Here is a 25276-nt window from a genome sequence, read left to right as displayed (position 1 = left end):
CTCAAGATTAGGCATCAGATAGTGACCAGTTATTCACAAGCATAAAATCTAATGCCATACAACTCAACATAACCCAATTTATTCAATCACATAAAATTATAAAAAATGTACCATCATAGTTTCGGCTAATACATGGCCTTAGTTTAACAAATTAGTTTGTGGTAGAATTAATTAAAATCCAAAGTAACAGTAGAAGCATAAGAGAATAAATTAAACAAAGAAAAAGAAAAATAGGAATTCCCTAGTTGGATTTGTTGCCGGCGTCTGCCTGCCCGTGTCCATGGCCTTGCGCGTGCGTCCTTGGCTGTGCACGGCTTGGCTGCTGGTGCATGCGTTGCTCCCAGGTTCCAATCTCTCCTCTATCCGTCGCTCCAATTTTTCCTTAACTATGCATCATTTTCTTCTCCAAGTCCTTATTGTTTTGCCGCACCAAGTTCTCCAATTACCTCCCTGCCAAATCCCACATATCATTATTATATATACATGCATATGCATATGACTGCCCTACTTCACACATTCAAGCCACTATATTTAGTATAATAATATATAATAGGGTAATTAGCACCAAAAAACCAAATATTTTTGGGTTTTTACGATTATATCAAATCGTTTTAATTTTGGCAAAAAGTATCGATTTTATGAAATTAGTTACAATTTTAGCCAGCTCTCTAAATCGAATCCCCGGGTGTGTGCCTTTATACAGGTGGCACGCCACATGGCCTATTTAAATGGGACCTATATTTACTGTGCAAGAAAAAAGGAAAAAACAAAACAAAAATTAAAACCATGTTGGTTACGTGGTTAACCGCGGTTAAACCCATAGACATTCAAACCCTACCCTAAACCCTAAACCCTACCTTGGAAGGTAGATAGCACGAAGAGCATGAAGAAGAACTAGAGGTCGACGGCGACGACATCCTTGAGATCACAAAGAGTTGAACGACGGAGAGAGGAATCATAGGAAGCGGCATTCGTGCTCCCACCAAGGAAATCAACAGGTTGAAACAGATTTGCAGATCTCCCAGACAACACAATGACCAAAGGGAGTCATAAAGGAGGCGGCATTTGTGCTCCTAACAAGGAGAAAAGGTTAGTGTTCCTTCATCTAGGACGCCACGAAGTTCTTAACTTTCTTGACGTATTGAATTTCTTTACGGCGTATGCTTCCTTGCTGTAGTTTGTTTACTTCCCGTCAAAATAGTATTATTCTTTACCTCCGTAAATTCCATTTATGATTTCAATGACATGCATTAGGGTTTTTAAGTTGGGGAAACAGTGATTAGGGTTTATTGGTTACATTTAATTTAATTAGAATGGTCTTGTATGTTTCAGTGATTAGGTGATTCATTGTATGTTTCAGTGATTAGGGGGTTTAATTTTTTTTTTCTTTTTTTTGTTAACGGTTGCCTTGTTGAGGTATGGGTTGGTGGGAAATTCACTCCTAGTCCACTGCGTACGTATGTAGGTGGTACATTTTTATTGGGGAGGTGGAAGAATATTACTGAAATGTCCTATCAAGATATTGCAATGAAGTGTAAGGAGGAAGGTTATGGGGAATTGTACAAGTTAGGGTACTACAAACTAAGGAGGGAATGGGATCATCAAACCTTAGTCCATACTAATGTGAAGTATTTAGGATGTGGCAAGAGGGAATAAAGTTTGGTTTCCTTAAAATTTGCATTGAATGTAAATCAGGTGAGTCTAGTGGAAAGAAGATGGGCAAGGATGACGGAGGATACTATGTTGATGTACATGAGGATCAATAGGATTTTGTGGTTGGTGTTCATTATGAAGCACCAATTGAAGTAGTCATAAAGGATGCACATAATGCACTAGAAACTAGTGATGAGGACACTGAAGAGGATGAGGATTTTGATATTAATACAATTGGTGGGGATGACCCTGAAAGTGATGACAGCTGGGTCAAGGAATGTGAGACCGGTGACGAGGAGTTTTTGCTTGCATAGAATAACAAGAGAGTCTCTAAATCAATAATTGTTTACAATGGTGAAGGGCTAGGTGTAGATTCTGACTTAAGAGAGGATGAAGGTCACCTTAGTGAATACATGGAGTTTGATGAGGAAGGCTTTGACACTCCATGCAGCAGTGCCGAAAGTGATTTATTAGGCACACAAAAAAAAGAAAAAAAGCCTTTGGTTTATAACCCACGTTGTGACCACACTACAATTAATTTCAAAATTGGCATGCTTTTTTAGAATGCCAAATAGTTTAAAGAATGTGTCCAGCAATATGGAATTTGCAATGGGTTTAATATTGGCTGGAAAAGGTCGTGTTAAGAACGTGTCGAAAGGGTGTGCACAAGTGGATGTTCATGGAGCATCTATGCTGCCAAGAAGCAAGGAGAGAGGACATTTGAGGTGAGAAGATATAGTGATGAACATCATTGTTTTAGAAGTCTAACAAATCAGCAGGCCAATTCGAACTGGTTAGCTAGAGAATTCCTCCAAACATTCAGAAGAAATCTGTCCTATGCTGTAAAAGACATGGCCCTTGACATGAAGGACAAATATGCACTACTGTGTCGAAGTGGGCATGCTATAGAGCAAGGATGAAGACACTCAAAATGTTTAGGGGCAGTTTGGATTCTCATTACACAAAACTCCATGCATACAAGGCTAAACTCAAAAGGATAGAACCTGAAGGCAACTTCGAATTTGAGATAGATAGTTTTCGACCTAATGGGCAGCCTGTGTTCAGAAGAATGTATGTAGGATTTTCAGGCCTTAGGAAGGGCTATATTGCAACTTGTAGGCTGTGTATTTGTCTTAATGGATGCTTTTTGAAGACCCTAATAGGAGGTGCCTTGTTGAGTGCAATCGGGAGGGATGCGAATAATCAGATGTTTCCTATTGCTTGGGTTGTTGTTGAGGGGGAAAATGAGAACAGTTGGAGATGGTTTTTGGAGTTTTATCTTGGGAAAATTAATATTGTTAATGGACTTGGCCTAACACTTATTAGTGATCAACAGAAGGGTCTTGCCAAGGCAATAAAGGATCTTGTACCTCACGTAGAGCATAGGAATTGTGTAAGAAATATATATGTGAACTGAAAAAAGCTAGACAAGGGGCAGAAATTGAAGTCATTGTTTTGGAGGGCAGTTAATACAACCCATGAGGTAGGTTTTTTCAACTGCATAAAGGAATTGCAAGTGTTGGATGCCACTGCACATGAAGATTTCATGAAGCAGAACCCAAAAAGTTTTTGCAAGGCATTCATTAGTACTTAGCCCAAGTGTAATGTTATAACCTCCATCCTGTCTAAAGCCTTTAATGGTTATATATGCAAGGCAAGATGCTTGCCAATAATAGGCATGTTAGAATGGATTCAAACATCTTTAATGGAAAGAATGTATGATAAATCAGAGATCATAAAGAAGTGCTCGGATGAAATTTGTCCAAGGATCAAGGATACATTGGAAAGGGCATAGCTGGGGACAAGGCATTGCATTGTGAGACCTACTGTGAGACATAAGTTCCAAGTTGGCATTGCGAACCAAGGATATGTGGTCAATCTAGATAAACACAAATGCTCTTGTAGACAGTGGGACTTAAGTGGCCTTCCATGCTCCCATGCTTTAGCCTGTATACACTTTATAAAGCATGATCCTGTTGACTATGTAGATCGGTATTATAGAAAATCAAAATTCTTTAAGACCATTGAATGGGTTCTCAATGTGGCCAAGGATAGATGCTGCTCCTATACTTCCCCCCCCCCCCCCCCATATAAGAAAATGCCTGGTAGACCTAAAAAGAATCAAAAGAGGGATGTTTAAGAAACTGAAGAAAGTTAGGATGTGGCCAGTCGGCATGACATGCAGATGACATGCCAACACTACTTGGAAACTGGCCACAATAAGAGGGGTTGCCTAAATAAGGACAAGGCGGCAGCACCAAGACCTCCCAAGGTATGGAAGTCTAATTACACATGTCCATTTTTTGGCATATTTAATTTGTTTGTTTGTTTACTCTATGTTTATCACAATATAGGCCAAGAGAGGCAGACCCCGTGCCATATCCACTGTATCAACAAAAGCCCCAACAACTGGTAGAGCACGTTCCTTGACAAGATCAAGAACAACTGCCTCAGCAATAACCACAGTAAGCGCCCCAGCAACAGCCACAACAAGCGCCCCAGCAACAGCCATAACAAGTGCCTCAGCAACAGCCACAGCAAATGCCATAGCTACAGCCTCAGCAAGTGCAACCACTAATGTCACAGCAACTGCCTCAGCAACCACCCCAGCAATGGCCTAAGTAAGGCAAACAAGGCAAATGGCAAGAGATCAAAGGAATGTTTGTGTCTTTTGTGGTAGATTTGGTAGTTTGTCATTATGTTCATTATTTGCAATGGAAGCTTGACACATAATATTTCACCTTGACTTATATAGGCAAATCAAGACTAAGGATTGATGTTCTCATCAAAATCAGGCAATTTTTATGCAAGGGTACATACTCTTTATTCTAAGCTTGCCCATGTAATAGCATTTATAATGGCCATCTAATTATCATCTTTTTTTTCTTTTCCATTCAGATGTCAGGGGAAAAATGAGCTATATATGTAAGTGGATCTGCATCAACATCTATAACAACAAGGAATCTGTTGAACTCCCAATGGCATGAAGTTCAAGAAACTAGTGGATCACAACCCATGGTGTCTCAAGAAAAAGGTCAGTCATTTACACCACCACCAACCGGGCAATCCCATTAGACATCAACTGCATCAGAAGTTGTTGCGCTTAGAAGGCCAAGACCAAGAAGACAACAACAAGATTTGTGGTGACTGATTTAAATTTGGATTCTGGTAATTAATACATTTGGTTTGTGTAATTGAGACGGTTTATCACATTTGGTCATTTGGGATGTGTAATTTTAAACGGTATTGAGATTTGGATGTGTCAGATATTTGGAAGATTTATGTAATTGGGATTGGGATGAATTTAAATTTGGAGGATTTATGTAAATTTGAGACAATATTGTGTTGTTGTTAATTTATTCAAATGGGAACATTATTGTATAGCCCGATCTGACTATTCGTTATTTATATATTGTATAGCCCGATTGGGATCTTAATGTGTCCGATCGGGACTATAGTCTGCTTTAAGTGTGAAGTGTGAATTATCCAATCGGACTGATCCTTCACATAAAGAGTCCAATCGGATTTAAACTGTCCACGCAGTGTGAAGAAGAGTGAATTATTTGATCGGACTGATCCTTCACATAAAGAGTCTGATCGAATTTTAACCGTCCGCGCCGCGTGAAGAATAGTGAATTATCCGATCGGATTGATCCTTTATATAAAGAGTCCGATCAAATTTTAATCGTCCGCGCCGCGTGAAGAAGAGTAAATTGTCCGATCGGATTGATCCTTCACATAAAGAGTCCGATCGGATTTTAACCGTCCGGGCCGCGTGAAGAAGAGTGAATTGTTCGATTGGACTGATCATTCACATAAAGAGTCCGATTGGATTTTAACAGTCTGCGGCGCGTGAAGAAGAGTGAATTGTTTGATTGGACTGATCCTTCACATAAAGAGTCCAATCGGATTTTAACCGTTCGCGCCGCGTGAAGAAGAGTGAAGTGCCCGATCGGACTAATCCTTCACATAAAGAGTCCGATCGAATTTTAACCCTCCATCGAATTTTAACCGTCTGCACCGTGTGAAGAAAAGTGAATTATCCGATCGGACTGACCCTTCACATGAAGAGTCCGATTCATGTGTGATCGGCCTCTTCATGTGTGAAATCGGACTATTCACGGCGCGTCCGTGTTAAGTGAGTGTGAATTGTCCGATCGGATGAATCCTTCTAAATTTGTAAAGTTTTTGTATAAAAATATAAAAATCTATTAAACTCAAATAATTTTTGAAATTAATCAAAAGTAAGCATTTGCTTAAGAATTAACAAAATCAAACTATATTAAATTGGAATATCTAAAAAGTGCGAAAAATAATTTAAATTATTTCCATTGTTCAAATTAATTCATATCATTTAAATAATAAAGTGCTAAGTATTTGTTAACACTTAAGTGTTAAGTGTTTGTTAAGTGTGAATTGTCCGATTGGACTAATCCTTCCACATGAAGAGTCCGATCAGACTATTCATGGTCCGCATTATACTATAGATAACGCATACAAATAAGTCCATTGAGATTGTAATCACTTATCAAATAATCACTAGCTAATCAATTATGAGATCAATACATCCCGTTTACACAGAACAACAATTATCGGCCTTTTTTATTACTATGTATCCCCATCAACTGGATAACTATGTCTGTGACAATCCAAAAATTTCTTCAATTTTTAATTACAATTCACTAATAATCATACATTACACCATAACAGAGGAAGCTAGACAAATACGAAATAAACCACTCAGGGGCTTAATCATATATAACAACATAATGACCAGATAAACCAAACAAGCCACGTTGTCCGAGCCCTTGATCACAACTCACAACTCACATCTCACAGATCTTTTTAGTCGGGATTTCCTTGTACACATAGTTATCTGCAACTGACACGCCAAATAGTCTAGCCACTGCGTTAGCTCCTACACCTGGAATGATGGTAAAAACAAGATGAACCACAAGGCTCAACAAGCATAACAAATGAATATAGGTAAGGCTGGCCATAGGTCTCCCACAATGGAGTGCATCCCACTAATACAGGTAAGACAAACTAAAACCTGAAATAGCCATATCGTGCAACAGGACTGAAAGTAAAGCAAGATCGCTACGGGGCAAGCAGCATAGTTCAAAAATTTTGAACCTTACCCCAATCCCGATGATTGGATCAACGTCAAAATCAAATCATTCATATACAAATAAAATAAATCTAACCTTTAGATTTTTTAGTCATTCGCGGATTCGAGCCTTCCAATCGTCCAGCCTCTAACTTGTGATACGTGGCACGCGTCCGTTGGCAAGGAGATCGGAATAGGAGTGCTAGCTCCTTTTCCTTTTCACGACTTGTGTATGGATGGAAAAGAATTCTCACGTTTCAAATCGATACCAAAAGAAATAGAGAAGAGTGAGTGGCAATACGTTTTTCAACTCTTGAAAAACCACACCAAAAACTCTCTTCTTCTTTTTTTCTTTATTTGGGCGACCCATAAAGGGGTATTTATAAGGAGCTATAGGGTTTCTTAAACCCTAATGGATATGGGCCAGCCTATTTAATTTAGTCTAATTAGGAACTTAATTAAATGGGTTTATTCTAGTCTAACTAGGAATATAATTAAATAGCCCAAATCCTTTTATAGGTTTAAATAAAATATTTTGGCCCAAATCTAATTCAAGCCCAAATATAATATTTAATATTTGGTCCAAATCTAATTTGGTCCAAATATAATATTTAATATTTAGCCCAAATCTAATTTAGTCCAAATATAATATTTATTTTAATATTTGACCAAAATCAAATTTAGTCTAAATATTAACTTAAGCCTAAATATATTTTATTTCCTATTTGCCACTCCAACAAATAGAAAATTATTAAATTAGAAACTCCTACCTAATTTAATCAATTGCCATTTTAGGAAATTTTTTCCATTATGACGACCCCTCGTCATATCGACGTCATTACGTCTATTTATTCTTTTTCTGTGAGAACTTACGACGGCAGAACTTCTTGTCGAAGTGTCCCACTTAACCATACGTCCACTCTCCTAGTTTAGGCTATGGACCATGCCTATTGCGTATGACTCATTAGGCTTCCGAATATGTTGGCAATGTGTCGGTACGAACACATAAGACAAGATTGGCCTCTAAGAAGGCATCATGCCTACCCAATTATTCAGAAGGATTCATAATCCGCAAATAACCTTTCACGAGCATGGTTGCCGTGCAATACGATCCTCTCGTCAATGTATCTTATGTGATCTCAAGTATGGCGATGTGTTGCTTAATTACGATCACATGAGTTTTTCTTCAGTTATCCGGATATCTTCACTTCATAGAAAGTGAATCAATAACTCTTTATTGATCTCTTTCACCATGGCTATGGATTTAAAGTGAATATCCACCGAAGGCATACATCATCCTCTATCAAGGGATAGACGAGTCTCATCTTGGTTATACACCCATCTCTATAAGCCTCACGATATGCCCAACGATCCCCCACATACAGCCTTTATCTAGGCCCCATCGAAATGATGTCAAAGCATACCGGTCTTCTTATGAGATAACCGTGACAACCTCAGGTCCAAGGATTAGTTACATCCATCTTCTATGAGAATACCATCAACATATAACCAAAATGGATTCTCATGGCGAGTCATGTCCAGTGACACGTTCTCCAACATTGGTCACCTTTGTACTTGTCTAAACATCCCCATGCCTATAGGTGTGAGACCCTCATTGCTATCACATAGCAAAAACATAGCACATATAAGTCTTACCGCAATTGACAATGTCTGTTCTTGACATTGCTAGGACTTGGGACATTTAATGATGTCTAGAAACTGTGATGCATCATCTCACATCTTTATAAATTAATCACAGTGTACATCATATGGACTTCTATCTAGTTTCATTCGGTTATTATAATAATAACAAGAAACTAATAGAATGACTTCTTGTGAATTTGAAAAAATCCTTATTCAAATAATAAACATGATTACAATCGTCAGTGTACAACATGCCCAATCTGATTGGGTCTAGAGCACCTACACTAACAAGGACATCCAGTGCTCAACAAAAATATAACAATGCACGTAACAGTCCTTGGAGCCCACATAAGAAATGCACATCCTGACACCCAAGTCCTAGCATACAAACCTGCCATAGCCATGAACTGGCTAGCATAAAGCCCATGAGCCTGAGGCTCTCACAACACGATCCACACGAGGCTGAAGCTCTCATCATAGTCACATACTAAAGTCCCCGTGTCATAGCTATCTGGAGCCCAGCTCACACTCATAGCTATCGAGGGTCAGCTCCATACCATAAACCACAATCATATACCAAATCAAATGATAACCACGCAGTGCAACAAATAATAAATGCAATGGCTCTTACAGAATTAACGTGATGGAAAATCCCCCATAAGACAAGCATTAGGCCATGCTACGCCCATATAAGAACTCACACAGGAAAAATGCTCTAAATGCACATGCTCTCTTATCGTATCCAAATTGGCACTCAACAGGCCAATCGGGTTATGCCAATAAGCATACTTCCCTGTACATACAAAGCATGACCCCCAATGAATGTAAGTCCAATCCTGTGCACTATAATGTCACACAATATGCCACATAATGGCATAATCAATCGACAGTGACTAGGTACCAGTCAACAATCTGTGACTAGGAACAACCAATTAATAGCTGCCCTCGGCCCGATGATGGTTCGCCCCAATATCACCAAACAGTCAACACGTTACGTCACCGGTTGACAGCTCATGCAGCCTATTATTACCATTCATGCCTACAGGAAACCATAACCACATCATGATAGGCACAACACCAAGGGTGGGTGTCTGGCGATACTAGCTTGCCTAACCCGTCTATAGTCTATCGTAATAGCTGATAACCAGCGCCCATACACCCGGCCATCAACTGCCATTGTAATACCTGAGAAATTCTAAAAGACTCAAAGGTAAATTATCTTGGGGGCAAAAATGAAATTTAAGGATAAATGAAGAGTATAACAGAAATTTATTACCGTATAGATGACCGAAGCAACTGCCGGGAGTGTCTTGGAGCTGAGATGCCAAAGGAAAATAATGTGACATTAACAAGCACCCCGAGATAGGATTTATGGTACCAAAAGAAATCAGATCGGGAACGATTTTTGGTATAGCTAAAATGTAGTTGCCAATTAGGCTGCAATACCGAATTGTTATAGACCTTTTTGGGAAGACAATGGAAGCTTGAGGGGGCTTTTTTTTTCATAAGAAACAACCCTTCAGTGGTTTCAGGAAGAAACGAAAGGGTTTAAGGCCAAAACAGAGATTCGGGCCTAAGTGTAGTTTTCTGAAATTGCCTGAGGGAGGTCAAAACGATAATTTCTCTGAATCTTCGAGGGTCAAATGAAAGTTTTAGGACTTGAGGAACTTAAATGCAATTGTGCAAAGTTGAGGGGTTATGTGAAAATGGGTCAAAATGGGAAAACCAAAGTTTAGGGGCCAAAGTGTAATTTCAAGAAAACATCCATGGCCGAACAACCTTCCAATCACTGAAATCAGCCATGGGAGACCCAAGGCAGTGGCTGGGGGGCCTTTGGGCAAGGCCAAGACAAGCTTCTTGGCCAACAAATGGCCAAAATGGCGTCAAAATCGGGCCAACTTTCGGCCAAAAGTGGCAGAAAGTTTGGCCATTAAAATGGCAAGATTGGAGCTCTTTTGGTGGATTTTAAACTTGTTAACGGCAAGAGGGAACATTAGAGGCCTTGAATGAAGCGAGATCCATCGTTTAGGGACCTAAAATCGCTTATAAATAGAGGTATTTAGAGATGCCAAAATATAGAAAAAATTTAAACTCTCAGATTCGAGAGTTTGGGAATAAATTGGGAGAATCAAATAAGGAGTTTCTGTTTCCCATATCCTGAGCTTCATTTCTGTGCAATTTGAGCCATTTTGGTTGAGAGATGAGTGAGATCCGAAGCCTCGTCGAAAAAATGAGATTCGTCAGAAAACGAGCTTGAGTAGTCTAAAAATGGCTCGGTTTGAGAGATTTTATGGTATTATCTTGTAGAACGCAAAAAGACGAAGCCATAGGTTCAAATGGGGGGTCAATCGAAGGTCGGATGAAGAAGTTATGGCCATTAAACTAGAGGTATCGTGTGCTGTTCGGCGAGCTGGAGGAAGAAGACGACCGGCACGAGGGGCACATGCGCCAGCTGGGCCCCGCGAGTGGGCGCGCGTGGAGCATTTTGTTTGGGCGAGTGCGAGCGCGTCCAGACTCCAAAAATTATGAAAAAAAATTGCTAAATTCCTCTAAAATCAAGCTCTAGAGGCTTATGTAAAAATATTTGGATTCAGACTTCCCAATGTCTTGGGTTTAGCATCAAAGAGTCTCATTTTGGGTGAAAATGAAACATCCTGGTAAGTTCATTATTTTTCCTTTGAAGTTCATAGTCTATTATGAATTGTTGTGGAATTAGATTTGAGAAAATAGTCTCGATGGTATTTATTGGGATTTTTAGAAGGAAAAATGGAAAAAAATAAAGGAAAATAGGAAAAAATTGGAATATTGAGATATTTAGTGATTAATATCATTTTTATGGTTGAGATGATCGAGATGATGTGATTGGTGTGACTTTTGAGAGTTGGGACAAAAATCAAGGTCGAGCACGCATATCGAGGAGGTGCATGCTTTTTGAGGTGTCTTGATTTTTGGGCAAAGGTGAGTTGTCCTATCCCATATGGTTTGATTGTTTATTATGCATGATATTTATGAAAGATATGATTCATTTTGTCATATTGCATGGAAAGTCGTAATAATTGCATGACACGATATTATTGTCATGTTAATATTTGTGCATGGGAATGGGATGTTGTCCCAGAGTGTAGCCGTAATTCCCCTAGGGCAATAATGGGATAACGTTAGGCTTATCCTGCAGAGGTTCGGGATTTGCCTAGGATTCCATGCCAGGCTGGTGGGCCTAGGAAGTTACATTAAGGAAAAATATTGTTCATGTTATTGCATCATGCATCCATATATATGTTTTGGACCCTCACTAGAAGTTTCATCTTCTAATGGGTTATGCCCCTAGAATATTCGACATTCCAGTTTAGACTTGTAGCTTAGGCAAGAAGCAGGTTGAGATCAGACGGCACGTGATGGTGTGGCCAATGGATTCAGCAAGTTGATTCGGATATGTTTTAGCTTATGCTTTATTGATGATTAGTCTTGTTAGAATGTTTATGGAATCTCCATGTATTTTATAATATGATGTAATATGTGGTACGGATTCTTTATGATATAATATAAGATGAATTCAGGTATGTACTTCAAATTTCAATTTTAAGCTTCCGCAATTATGATGTTTACCTGTCTTAACTTATTGATTCTTATTTAGTGTGTTGAGAAGGTAAAACGAGATTGTCGGGAAATGGTTTATTTGAAAAAAAAAATTATTCCTAAAATTTCGAAGTTATTTAACGCTCGGAAAAACGGGGCGTTACAGCCATGACCCAATGATCGACGGTCAGTAGTTGTATATCCCACACCCTACAACTCACATAAGTAAAACCCCAAGACTCTCAGTTACAACAACTCACCCCAAAGAATATCCACAACCACCACTGACTCACTAAGAACCTAACCCCAACCAGGTTCGGCATCATTCCCAAGGAAGTAGGGTGATACAATACCCTGTAAGCATTTACAGAATTTAACCCTGAAAGTCTCCTATTTAATCTATTTTAATAAAATTCAGATAATAATTAACTGTAATGTACACAATTAATTTCTATAACCAAATCGGGTTGAGGAAGGATATAAAATTCATAAATTAAATTAGAATCACGAAGGAAGTAAAGAGCTTGCCTTGAATTAGCTAATTTCAGTGTTTATACGCTCATACACCGCTGGGTTAATACACGTTGCATAACAATAGTATATTTAATCAAAATTAATAAAATTGCACCCTAAATTAAATTCCATCCGTACATATTTACTTACACAATTTACCCTACTTACCTAAATAATTAAACTTTAATTAAACTGGATTTATCTGAGATTTCTAGTAAATTTTCCCCCTCTCATTTTTCGCTTTCGTGCGCTGTTTTTTTCTCTAAAATGTTCTTCATTGCTCACTATTAATTCTCCACCCCAATTACACACACAATTCTCGATTTAAAAAGGAAAAGAAGATAGCGCTAGAGACTGTCGCGTGGAAGCCAGTGCATGACCGCCTCTAAGCCACAAAACGACACCGTTTTGGGCGCCATGGCTTGGTAAAAATCAGCAAAATTCCTCCCCCAGCACACGCTTACCTCGCGGTTCGATCCCTCGCCCAGCCCATGGGTCCCTCGCGTGCGTGCCACCCGCCCTACCTTCCATTCTCAACCTATATACACACTATGTTATACTTAAGGTGATTCTCTGCCACTTCCGAAAATCACATTTCAGCACCCATAATTCCCATTAATTACACATGCACCGACCTTTCCTTTTCACTTATTCCACTTACACCCCAAATTTCCAGAAATTCACCCAAATCATTTTATTTTAATTCTTCTTTATTTCCATAAATACTCCTAAGATTTTTAATAATTAATTGTCTTTCTTTTAATACAAAATAATTTAATATTTCCTTTAAACCATAAACACTCGATAATCACCGTAACACAAATTAAATTAATATTTCCTTTAAACCTACAAATATTTAATAATGACCTTAATTATAATAATTAATAATGATTAACCATTCCCTATTTAAGTTGCTAAATATCTCATATCCCGATTAAACTAATAATTATTAACTATTCTCGATCAAATTAATAATCATTAATTATTCCCAAATTACCAAGATGTTACAATGTCTGTACAAGTAAAAGGCAATGAACTTCCGGAGTTTACGAGTGTCATCAGTCATATGGTGCATCTCCCATGTATGCTCCATATGATGCAATATGTCATCCATGTACTAGATTACAAAGCACCTATAGCTACTCTTGTAATAGAAAAATAATGAAAGTAATATATCAATTAAAGAATTTTTTTTTTTGTTTTGGGGAATCAGTTACAATACTTTAAATAAATGCAGTACTCGTCCTGCTGCTGAGGGATCAGCCTCTACACCGGATCAGGAATATCCACCTCCCATTTTTCATATGAATGACCAATTGCTGTACAGTGCTTATAATAATCACTCTGAAATAGGAGAATGGGTAGGAGTATGGACAATGGCTCCAATTCCTTGAGTATTTTCTATCTGTTTTCAATGGACATTGACCTAGGGTTGTATACAATGATTATCCTATCTTTAAAGCAAATATTCGCCAGGATCCAATGCTCGTTTTCTACAAAACATGGGAGCAATACCTTCTTGTAACATGAACACATTAGTTATGCTTTACAAAATAAATAAAAACGAAATGATATGCAAAAGACTTACGTGGTCTACTGCCCACCAGGGAAAATCTTTGTCATTCTCCCTTAAGACATAACGGGACCATTCCTTGGGGAGCTTCACCTCATCAAGCACGAAGTGTTTCTTTCCCTTCTCTAATTCGGTATCCCATACATATTGCATATACCCCTGTGAAGAAAAAAAAAAGTTTAACTTTACTAACGAATAACAAAAAAGGAAAAACAGTAATATAATTTGAGTTCAACACTAATGAAAAGCGATGACGACACAACGACGTAGTTTTCATCATATATAGAACCAGGCGGTGACTGCGTATCTCTAATCTGTCTGATGCAACACAAGTAGTTGTCAATGTGTTTCCCTTCCAACTAAGTCGTCTCTTCCTCTATCTGGTGGAGCATACTTGGCACAATGTGGTATATGTGCCCAATGGTACGCCTACAATGAGCATGAATTATTATATATGGGTACTCATATTACTAATGTATATAGAATAGGTAGAGACTTTTTTTAAATTACTAGATCTCATCTTTTGAGCCTACGTATTGGATGTATCCCGATTGGGGTATAAGACCAATGTCATCCTCTCCCTCAGCCCTAAGGTGTTGCTTGGCTGCTTCATGGGCGATCAAATTTTTACCATGATCTGTCTCCCTCGCCACTGCATTTGTCTTTCTCTTCTTCTGTTGAATGGGATCGGTGAATGGTGTTCGACAAAATTTGGATGGATTCCGCTTTTGTACTGTTCGTTCGTCCACTTCCTCCTACAAATCAACAAAAATACGTGTCAATTCGATAGAGTTGACTGATTTGTAATCATATAAAAATGTATTTTTTTTCTTACGATAGAAGGAGATGTTTGGTTCACCTCATGATCATGAGCTTGTAGGATGTTGTCACCAGCATCTAGCTTCTCCTGCATCTAAACAAAAAATTCACAGTAATCATATGCAAGTGTATCAAAGTTAATTGCATCTTATGACTTACATTACATGGATTGTCCTGCCCATGCATACGATTAGGCTGGGTGTGATCACCACCATCTGGCTACTCCTACAACTCAACAGAAATTAATCGTTACAATATGGTTTTAACATATACAAGTTAATTTGTATCTTATAACAAAAGGAGGTGTCTGGTCCTCATTGACATGAACATGTTGGAGCTGATCTCCACCAATTGGCTAATCATAACCGTCTTGATATTGATTGTCATCATGATCGACGTGTTGCCGAAAAGTTGGACTAACCAGGGCGCATAGAATAGTTAACACTGATTCAACCATCGTCTCCAATCGCTCCAAATGTGTGTCGAATTGGCCCACCCGTGTCTCCAACCAGCCCACCCGTGAATCCAATTGGCCTACCTGTTTGTCCAATTGACTAACCCGTGTGTCCAAACAGTCCACCTGTATATCCAATTAGCCCACCCATGCATCCAAACTCCTCAACAATTGTAGCACCTTAATGAGCATCTCAGTCACCTATACGAGGTTAAAAGTCGAAACCAAAAATAATTACAAACAAACGAATTGTATGCGTATAAGAGAAACATTATGATAATAATCATAACATAGGCTTGTTCTGGATAGGTTGCGTGCTGGAAAGGAGTCCCCTACTGATGGACTCTTCCTCATCCTCCTTGTCTGCTCCCTCCCTGCTCTCCATCCCATCAGCCTCCTCTTTCTCATCCTTAAATCCTTCCCTGCATCCATCAGCCTCATCATCAACCTTAAATCCCTTCCTACATCCATCAGCCTCCTTCTCAACCTTAAATCCCTTGCTGCATCCATCATGCTCCTCCTCAATCCCACCCTCCCTAACACCACCAGTCTCCACCACATCCTCTCCCCCACCCCCATGCTTGAAGACGTTAGGTCCAACCAATCGCAGAGGGTTAAAAGACCTCCAAAAATCAGTGTCCCGCTTTACATCTGTTGGCTCGATCGTCGAACCCGGTTTAAGTGACTATAATATTGAAATATTTACACAACTATTTCTGTAAACAAAAAAAAATAAAAAAATAGATAGACAGAGAGACATTCATCGAAATTTATGTCAACCACTTACCAATATGGAAAGACATTCATCGTAACTTATTTGTTTGGGCCCCTTTTTTGATAACCACTTTATGCATCTAGGGATCTTGACTGTGCCTTTTATTGGTACAGCCCACATACTCACCACCCATGGGGTTGTGTCGATCCACCACTACTGTAAAATGTGAAAGAATTATAATAAAAAAAATTCAACTAAACAAAAAAAATGTTTGTATATACAAATCAAGTTAGGATTGTACCTGAAACGCCCAAACAAATCCATAGAGGTTGACTTTCTTCCCAACCTGAGCATTCAACTTCCACCAGGTGATAGCTAGATGAAAGTAATGTAGTCCCTGATTATATACGTATGTTCCCAAAGGGAACAACCTAAATGATTCTAAATCCTCCACTAAGCTCCAATGGAAATCTTCTGCACTTAGCCGCTCGTCATGGCCCATTAATAGCATGTTGACCCTGGCAAGGTATCCCATTCTTCAGGGCATCATCTTTATCCAGGTTAGGCTTCGTATCAAGTAGTTCCTTTATGTCTTCCACATAAACAACCTCTTTATGTGGGAATAAATGTGCCCGTAAGCCACCATCCTTGGCAGGCCTCGCTTGTAAGATTTCCCCATCAATTGGGCCAAATCTAAGTCCAGTCATTAGGGTGAACTCCTGCTTCCCATATCGACATGCCACACTGCCCATCTCGAACCACATCTCATCGGGGTGGGCACTGGGAAATTTCACCTCTCTCAGAAGCACCTGAAGAATCAATTGTGGTGTAGTAACCTGGGATGAGTGGGGGATCTGCATGAAATGTCCTAGTGGGCCTCGAACGAAATCCTCCAACACACTATACTTCACAAAGGACTCACAAACTACAAAAAGATTATTGATGCAACAGTAAGTAGTTGTTTGCATACCGGGCGGTGGTACCCGGCTAGCATGGACATAAATAAATGTCTGCTTCTTCTTCTGAACATCCATCTGGAAAAAAAAGAACACAAAATTTGATAAATCAACAAGTTGACTATTGTCATTAGACTCTTCATGAATCAGACTATTCATCAGCCTGATCGGACTATTATCATCGAACTCTTGATAAATCATTTCCCAATCAATGGTTTAATGAGTTTCAACCACAAATTCTAATGCTAAACCACTTCACTTTCACAACAACAACAATACAAGAGTATGCAAGAGTTCAGAAATTAAATGAGAAAAAAAAAACAAAAAACTTCACTTAAAGGTCCGATCGGACTATTCATTACCCGATCAGATTATAGTCATCGGACTCTTGATGAATCATTTCGGATCCATGGTTTAATGAGTTCCAGCCACAAATTATAATGCTAAACCACACTTTAACAACAACAACAACAATACAAGAGTTTAGAAATTAAATGAGAAATAAAAACTCAACTCAAAAAAACAACTTCACCGATCGGACTATTCATAAGCCTGATCAGACTATTGTCATCGGACTCTTAATGAAAATAATCGGAACTACTAATAATGAGTTTTTTTTTTTTTTTAATTTCTCTTCTATTGATAATGATTCTTCTATCACTTAAAGGTCCGATCGGACTATTGATAAGCTCGATCGGACTATTATCAATAGAAGAATCATTTTTTATCAGACTATCCATCTTCTTGATCGAACTATTTTGATCACTTTCAGATCCAAATGGTTTCTCAAAAACACTCCAACCAAAACAACTTGAAGACAAGTCAGATCGGATTACATTTCCATATTTCACATCCAAAAATGCAAAAAACTACTTCAGCAAAACGGAAATGTCATCCCACATTCAAAAGAAAAAATTGTATAATTTTTTTTTTTACAAATTTAATGCAAAATAAAAAAAAAAGCGGACAAGTCTGACGGACTCTTCTTCGGACAAAGATCAAAATGAGTGAAGAGTCCCGATGATGAATTGTCCGATAAAGAGTCCGATGAATAGTAAGCCACTTACATTTCATCTCCTTCCTCCACGTTGTTAAGAAATATGTTCTTCGATGTCACTCATCGATCTCGTCCTCTTCGTCCTTCGATTGCTTCTTCAAGGACGTCGCCGCCAGCCTCTAATTCCTTTTCGTGTCGATCGACTATTCAAGCTCTTTCTCTTCCAGGGTTTGGTTTGAATGTTCCGATTCCCTGTGGGTTTAACTGTGATTAACCCATGTGGTTTTTTATTTTACTTTTGTTTTTACTTCAGTCAACGTGGTTTTTATAAAGCCGCGTGGCCTGCCACCTATGTCGCCTGGGGATTCGATTTAGAAAGCTGGCTAAAATTGCAACTAATTTCATAAAATCGGTACTTTTTGCAAAAATTAAAACGATTGGATATAATCGCAAAAACCCGAAAATGTTTGTTTTTTTTTTTCTGTGCTAATTGCCCTATATAATATATATACATAATATAATATGTAATATGTAATATATGATATAATATAATATAAAATATAACATTTAATATACTATTAATTATATTAACTTTAATTATTTATAGTGTTTATTTTTTATTTATATTATAATATTAATTTATAGTATTAATTTTGAAATTAACTTTATAATATCTTTTTTTTTCTTTTTTCTTTTTTTCTAACCCAAACACCAAGTAGTATTCTTGTAAAATAACAAGAAGTACTAGAAATTAAATATATGTAAAGGAAACTCAAAACACTTGACAATTCTAGATAAAACACATAAAATACTAAAAACACTACTCAATTATGACAAATAAATATGTGAATAAATTAACACATCATAGACAATGGGCCAATTGTATTGACGAAGGGATTGTGTGAACTGCGTTGCCGGGCCATGTTGCTGGGCTAATAGGCGGGACAACAGGCTAATCGTATTTATGAAGGGATTATGTGAACCGTGTCGCTAGGTCGTTAAGCATGACAACGTACCAATCGTGTTGTAGAAGTGATTATTCTTGGGCCCTGGGAAATACAATAGAGAATGCATAGAAAATAGTGATGTATTGCATTAGAGAGTATAAGCATTTTCTTTTTTGACATGGCTCGGTTACACATGCCTAGGTCCATAATCCCACCTGGGGCTTACATTATTGTGTAAATTTAAAGTGTGCTACTCAAAATGAAAGAAACATTATAATTTTTAAAGCCTGCCAATCAATCCTATATGGTTGGCTTGGCAATGGCGAGAGTCTCTTCACTCTTCTTTCCCTTTATGAACAACACATAGCAATTGTGTGCCTGTTGCTGGTCTTCTCAAACTTACCCTATGCTCTAAGGAGCAGGAAACTTCATCAATAGATAGTAGAAGGAGACTAAGGCCCTATTGTCATTGAGTAGGGGGCAACCCAGGATCGCATTATATCCAAACAAGGCAGTCTTAACTATCATGAAGTTGGCCTGCCGTATTATGTTCTGAGGTCCAGAGCCCATTTTGATTGGTAGTCAAATCGATCCCACCATTGGGACTGTCTCTCTAATGAAATTGTATAAGGGTGAGGAAGCTCATTTAAGTTGGTTATGGGCAATACTCATATGCTCAAAGCAATTCCAAAAGATTAGGCTGATTGAACTGCCACTATCTACTAGGATTCTCTCGATGGGATGCTTGGCAAAGACAACTGAAATTACCATCAAATCACCATGTGGGATAATTACATCCCCCTGATCATCAGGTGTAAAGGTAATGGGGTCTTCATTTTCCTTAATCTCCCCCTCATAGTTGATGGCATAGGCCTTCCGAGAAAAAGAGTTGTCTCTAACTAAAGTTTCGCCACCTGAGATGATGTGTATAGCCTATTGTGTTGATTCATTATCTAAGGGATTATGCACATGGTCTCTTCTTTTCTCTTGTTACCCATGGATGCGTCTTTCTTGTCCTTTGAGCCTCTATTTTTTTCTCTACAACTCTCTGTCATTTTCCTCATCTTTTCGCACATACCTTTGAAAGTGCCCTTCTCGAATGAGCATATCTCAATTTTATCTTTTAACTCGAAGCATAAATTAATGGCATGGCCATGAGCCTAATGATATTGGTAGTATTCATTTCATTTCCTTCCCATTGGCTGATAAACTCTCTTTGGGAGCCTGATAAGCCACGTCCCTTCTATGGTTGCTAGTATTGCTGATCTTGGCTGGAGGAGTCAGGTGTAGTGATTGAATTGGGGTACGGCTACATCTGGTCTTCTAACCTTCTCATTTTCTTGTTTAGGGTCCTCTTTAACATCTCATTCTTTTCTCTTTCACTCTATATCCTCATCTATCCTCATAGTTTGCATGACCTCCACATGAAGTATGTATTTATTTATCCTGACGAATAGATTTACCAATGAGTTTGCCGATTTTAGAGATAGTGACTCCTACAGGGAAGTTAGACGTGTTCCTTGTAACATTGTTGATACTGCCATTTCCACTGGTAAGTCATAAATTTCCAGTGTGGTGTTGTGGAATCTATCCATAAATTAGCGAAGGGTCTTTTTGCCCCTTATCCAATACTAAGGAGATGCATCGCATTCTTTCTCTTCTGGCTGTTAATTATGAAGGCTTTGATGAACTCTGTTCACATTTGCTCAAATAAAAAGATGGATGATTCTTATAGACTATTGAACCAAGTCCGAGCATGTCCTGACGAGGTCAATGAAAATGCCCGACACATAATCTCGTCGTCCCCCCATGAAGCATCATTAGAGATTCGCAGTTCTGGATGTGATCATCAGGATCATCCTCGTTGGCATAGAGGGGAACCTGAGGCATTTTGAATTTCCTCGATAGTGATTTTCCTAATATGTTTTTAGTAAATGGGGACTTCCTCCTTGACTACTCCTTTGTGAACAGGACCAGCTTTTTCTACTCTAGCACTTCTTCTACCACCATTTTCATAGCATCCCGTATATTTGCCATGGTGTGATTGTTAGCTTCTATATTCCTTAGGGTAGAACCCCTGGTGGGACTTTTCCTTCCTCTTTGATAACTCTGTTCTCATGTTCATTCTGGTGGCACAGGCTTTGACTAATTTCCTTGGTATGGGGAGGATCGAGACTGAGTGTCGGGTGTAGCTTCTTTATAGGAATTGAGTTCGTCACCTCTTGGCTTACTGGTCCTTGGTGGGGCAATTTCTGGCACAAATCTCGCCAGTGTTACAGGTAATGTTACACAGGGATTCGTACTTTGGAAGATCCCTACCATGTCTCATAATTCCCTTATTCCCTCCGTACGCTGTTGTTGTAGAGCTTCATAAGCTTCCCAAGGAACTGTGGGAGGAGTCTGCTATGAAGTGCCTGGTTGTTCGAGATGCCTATGCTGATTAATTTCAAACGGATGATGGAAGCTTAGGGGTTTTAGTTGGTCCTCCACTTGTTGTTGAGGATCCAGGGTGTAATATTTGAGAATTTCATAAAATCATACATTTGAGGAAATAGGATATTCCCCAAAGGATTATGAAAGTCCTAAGGTAAAAGTACAATTTTTTAACTTGAGTAGAATTGCAGTTTCAAGAAAACTTGGGACATAAGTGTAATTTACTAAAATTTGGGGTATAAACGTAATAAATCCTTTCCCTATGGGTATAAAGGAAATTTAAGGATGGCCCAAGGACCAAGTGGCAAAGGGTCTAAGTGCAACTACTCTAAAAACTCAGGCCAAGGTATAATTCTTGAAATCCTGAAACTAGACCATTAGAGTAACAAACTAAACTATCTAATCATTGGGAGTAATTATGAGGCATGCAAAATAAAGCATGAGGTGGCAAGGACAAGCGGCAATGTAATAATTACGATGCTAAGTGGCAGGATGTAACATCCCGTTCGAGCAATAGGAAGGACCGGAACAACTTACCCTGATGGGCCTACACGAACTTCCCAGGGGGGTCACCCATCCTTGAATTACCCCAGGTCAAGCACGCTTAACTTGGGAGTTCTTTGCCAACATTCAGCCCAAAAGGTATCCAGCTGGTGTTGTTTCTTTTCTTACACTATCCTCGATATATTCTAACTTCTCTGGGCTCTCGGGGTATTACACTCTCCCCCTCTTAAGCACATGACGTTCTCGTCATGCGACCTTACAACTGGTCCCAGATTTCCCCCCGTGCATGGCCAATGTGGGATTCGCCTAAGGTGCCTACACGCACCCCCCATAGGGGCCTCACACCCCCCTCGGGACTCAGCCTCCTCGCTGAGGTTTGCCCCACCACCACGCTCAGAGGCTCGGGGGTCGGCTCTGATACCATTTGTAACATCTCGTTCGAGCAATAGGAAGGACCGGAACAACTTACCCTGATGGGCCTACACGAACTTCCCAGGGGGGTCACCCATCCCTGAATTACCCCAGGTCAAGCATGCTTAACTTGGGAGTTCTTTGCCAACATTCAGCCCAAAAGGTATCCAGCTGGTGTTGTTTCCTTTCTTACACTATCCTCAATATATTCTAACTTCTCTGGGCTCTCGGGGTATTACACAGGACACTTGGCGGAAGATAATTGGCACGAAAAATTATATAGGGCCTTGAGGGTGAAGAACAAAGCATTCTGGTTGGAATTTGGACTAGATTTTTTCCCATTTGAGAGGTTGTGAGGTGAGGAATACATTCTTGAGAGAGAGGGGGAAATACTGCAAAAAGAATGGGAAAATCAGTGGAGAAACGGGCTTCGCTGGAGTTTTTGGAGCTTCACCGGAGTTCAGGCCAAAAGTGTTAGAAAATAGTGAGATAAGTCCTATCTAAACTTATATTTTTATAGAGGGGAAAGAGAGGAAGTCGTAGGTTCAAACAGAGGTCGAATCGAAGCTAAAACAAGGGAGATATGGCCAAAAAACTAAGAGGTTGTCCCATCGTTGTCAAAGAAGACAGTAGCGTGTGCAATACACACGTCGAGGAAGGCTGCGCATGGAAGCATGTGGGCCCTCTTCTCGAGGTGCATGAGGGCACGTGGGGCCTCATTTTCTCCTAAAATTTTTCGTAAAAGTAGCTTAAAATAGGTAAAGCAATATTATGTAAAAATATTTGATGTTTGGTTTACAAGAACTCATGTTTTCTACGGGAAATCCAACCTTGCTAACTGTGAATAGTACACCCAAAAGGTAAAAAGCTAAGATGAGTGGTTCCTGCATACTTTTTGTTTCATCTTGATCATTCTTGGTTTCATTTGAGTGTGGCATGTGGCTTGCATAACATGTGTTTCTTTGAAATTTCATTGTATCTTTATTTGTCATGCATCTCGATGTTTATGGCTAGTTGTGGGTTGTTGTAACGACCCGCTCCCACTTACGGGCGTCACCGGTAAATAATCGACCAGATTACTCACCCGACAAACCATGACTGAAGGGTTGAACTATGTTTCAATAGGAAACGCCCTAGGTGGGAACTAGGCTTCGTCCTTCCCTTCGCTCAACTCAGGAATCGGTCCCAACTCAATCAAGAAAACATAGCGGACTGAGACCCAAAACCGAGTGAGCTTCACCTCTCTTCAGCTCGCCCCATAGCAAGCCAGAGGTGACCCAGGCACAAAGCTAGCATACAACACTTCGCTGAGTATTGGGGATTTATGAGAACGTACCTTGCTGATCTTTACTTGGTCCGAAACTCATCTTGGCCAACTAAGCCATATCCAAAGAACAATCTCACAATCATTTATCAAGCTATGATGATTACAACAATTAAATACATCTAGTGCTCAATATCGCTTACACTCAATTACATGAATACGTATAAAAATTTACAAGGGAATACACAACAACACTTCTCAGGCAACAAGGTTAATTGCCACAACAACCTCCCGGCGCCATCCCTGCTTACTTCTGGACTTGCAACATCTACACATGAGGTAAAACCTCATGAGTCATAAGACTCAGTAAGGGTGTAATGATAATCATGTTTATGTATGCCAATGCATGCAAATGAGGCTAGGTCCACTCATCCTCACAACCTACTAAGGTTTGAGGCATTAACCTATCAGCCCCTACCACACTAGTCCTCCATATGGCCATTAGTCCACTAGGTCTTGCATCACACAAGATATAACCATTACATGCCAATGCAACATAAAACATTATCAGACATATTTACCAACTTGCAAGGCCACATCCACATGGGGTCATCCCTTACCTGGCTTGAAGCCTCCTCTCTGTCTCGGCACGAACTCCAATCCGAACTTCGAGCTCTTCTAGGATCATCGCCTCCCTGGACGAACCTAGATACAAATACACACAAACCCAATTCTATCAACATTCGGCATTGAACCAATGCCCTCAACTTCGCCACACACACCATCAAACCATCCACCAACAATTTTCCAAACAACCTCGGCACAGGGTTTAATCCCACAAATAACTATTTTACATTAGCTCGCTTAATGCAATTAATTGGGGAAGAAAAATATTAATTTACCTTGACTCATTTGGGGAGAAATTCGGAAACGCCCACGCCGACGTTGTCTCCCGAGCTGCCGCTCGGGCCAAAATTCCATTTTTGAGCTTCCAACAAGCTCTTCAAGCCCCAAACTAATTTCCAGAACTTTCCCTCATTTTTCTGGAATTTTTCAGCTATTTTTCCCAATTTTCCATATTTTATTTTTATTTCTTTTCTTTTATTTTTCTTTTCTTTTCCATTTTTTCTTCTATTTCTTTTCTCCTTCTTCTCCAGCGCCTTCTTCTTCTTCCCATGTTTCTTCCTTCCCGCGCGGCACCTTCCTTTCTTCTTCACCACGCATAGCTGCTGGCCGCGCATGTTGCCGCCGGTTTGCTTGCCTCCGTCGGCCGCTTCTGGACTCCCGGCGACCACCGGCCACCGGTGCCTCAAGGCAACGCACCAGGACCCAGCCTCCCGCACGCAGCAGCCGCACCCGTGAGCTGCCATGGCCGTCCCTTGAAGCTTGCAGCCGCCATTGCCAATGCTTCAACCATATCCGAGCACCGCCTCACGCGTTGCATCAGCCGTCGCACGCCTCGTTTGCCATCAGCCGCCTCGACCAGCTCCATGGCCAGCCATTGAAGCTTCGCCCGCTGCTGCTGCTTCTCTTATTCGCTGGCTATGGCAGCTTCTGCCATGGCCGATTGGCCATCGGTTCTCTCTCTCTCTCTCCCTCTCTCCCACGAGCTCTCTCTCTCGCGCGCGATGCTTCGGCTAGGCTCTCTCAGCCCAACTCTCTCTCGATCTCACTCTCTGGTTCAGCCTTTGCAAAATATCAGAGGGG

At 39.8% G+C, this 25276-nt stretch overlaps 1 protein-coding gene across 17 annotated transcripts; it reads right to left on the bottom strand.

Moving 5' to 3' along the window:
• Positions 1 to 63: 63 nt before the first annotated feature.
• LOC127810066 (uncharacterized) lies at positions 64 to 25276 on the bottom strand. Of its 17 annotated transcripts, XR_008025333.1 has the most exons (7): positions 24472 to 25276; positions 24190 to 24274; positions 17028 to 17091; positions 15048 to 15113; positions 14929 to 14982; positions 14580 to 14824; positions 14235 to 14498 (listed from the first exon to the last, which is right to left on the bottom strand). XR_008025333.1 is itself a non-coding variant. In XM_052349295.1 (5 exons), exons 1-5 carry the CDS (start codon positions 24548 to 24550, stop codon positions 394 to 396), a joined length of 429 nt encoding a protein of 142 aa, XP_052205255.1. In that variant the 5' UTR covers positions 24551 to 25276; the 3' UTR covers positions 64 to 393. The 17 variants fall into 17 exon arrangements, 3 of the variants coding, with proteins under 3 accessions (XP_052205255.1, XP_052205257.1, XP_052205256.1); XR_008025329.1 differs by having other exon boundaries at positions 14905 to 14982; positions 15048 to 17091; XR_008025326.1 differs by having other exon boundaries at positions 15048 to 17091.

Source organism: Diospyros lotus, chromosome 9 (assembly GCF_014633365.1).
Source record: "Diospyros lotus cultivar Yz01 chromosome 9, ASM1463336v1, whole genome shotgun sequence".
NCBI lineage: Eukaryota > Viridiplantae > Streptophyta > Magnoliopsida > Ericales > Ebenaceae > Diospyros > Diospyros lotus.
The sequence above is the reverse complement of the archived record's forward strand: the minus strand, read 5'-3'. Positions and strand labels throughout refer to the sequence as shown.

Bases quoted from the DNA above. Each gene is read 5' to 3' on its own strand.
- LOC127810066 (XM_052349295.1), bottom strand. From the start codon at position 24,550: ATGGAATTTTGGCCCGAGCGGCAGCTCGGGAGACAACGTCGGCGTGGG. The intron at 17,092-24,189 runs GTAAGGGATGAC...TTTTTTTTCCAG, and splicing joins GAGAGGAGGCTTCAAGCCAG to ATGGATGTTCAGAAGAAGAA. The intron at 451-14,084 runs GTAAGTCTTTTG...GGGATTTGGCAG, and splicing joins CCTGGTGGGCAGTAGACCAC to GGAGGTAATTGGAGAACTTG.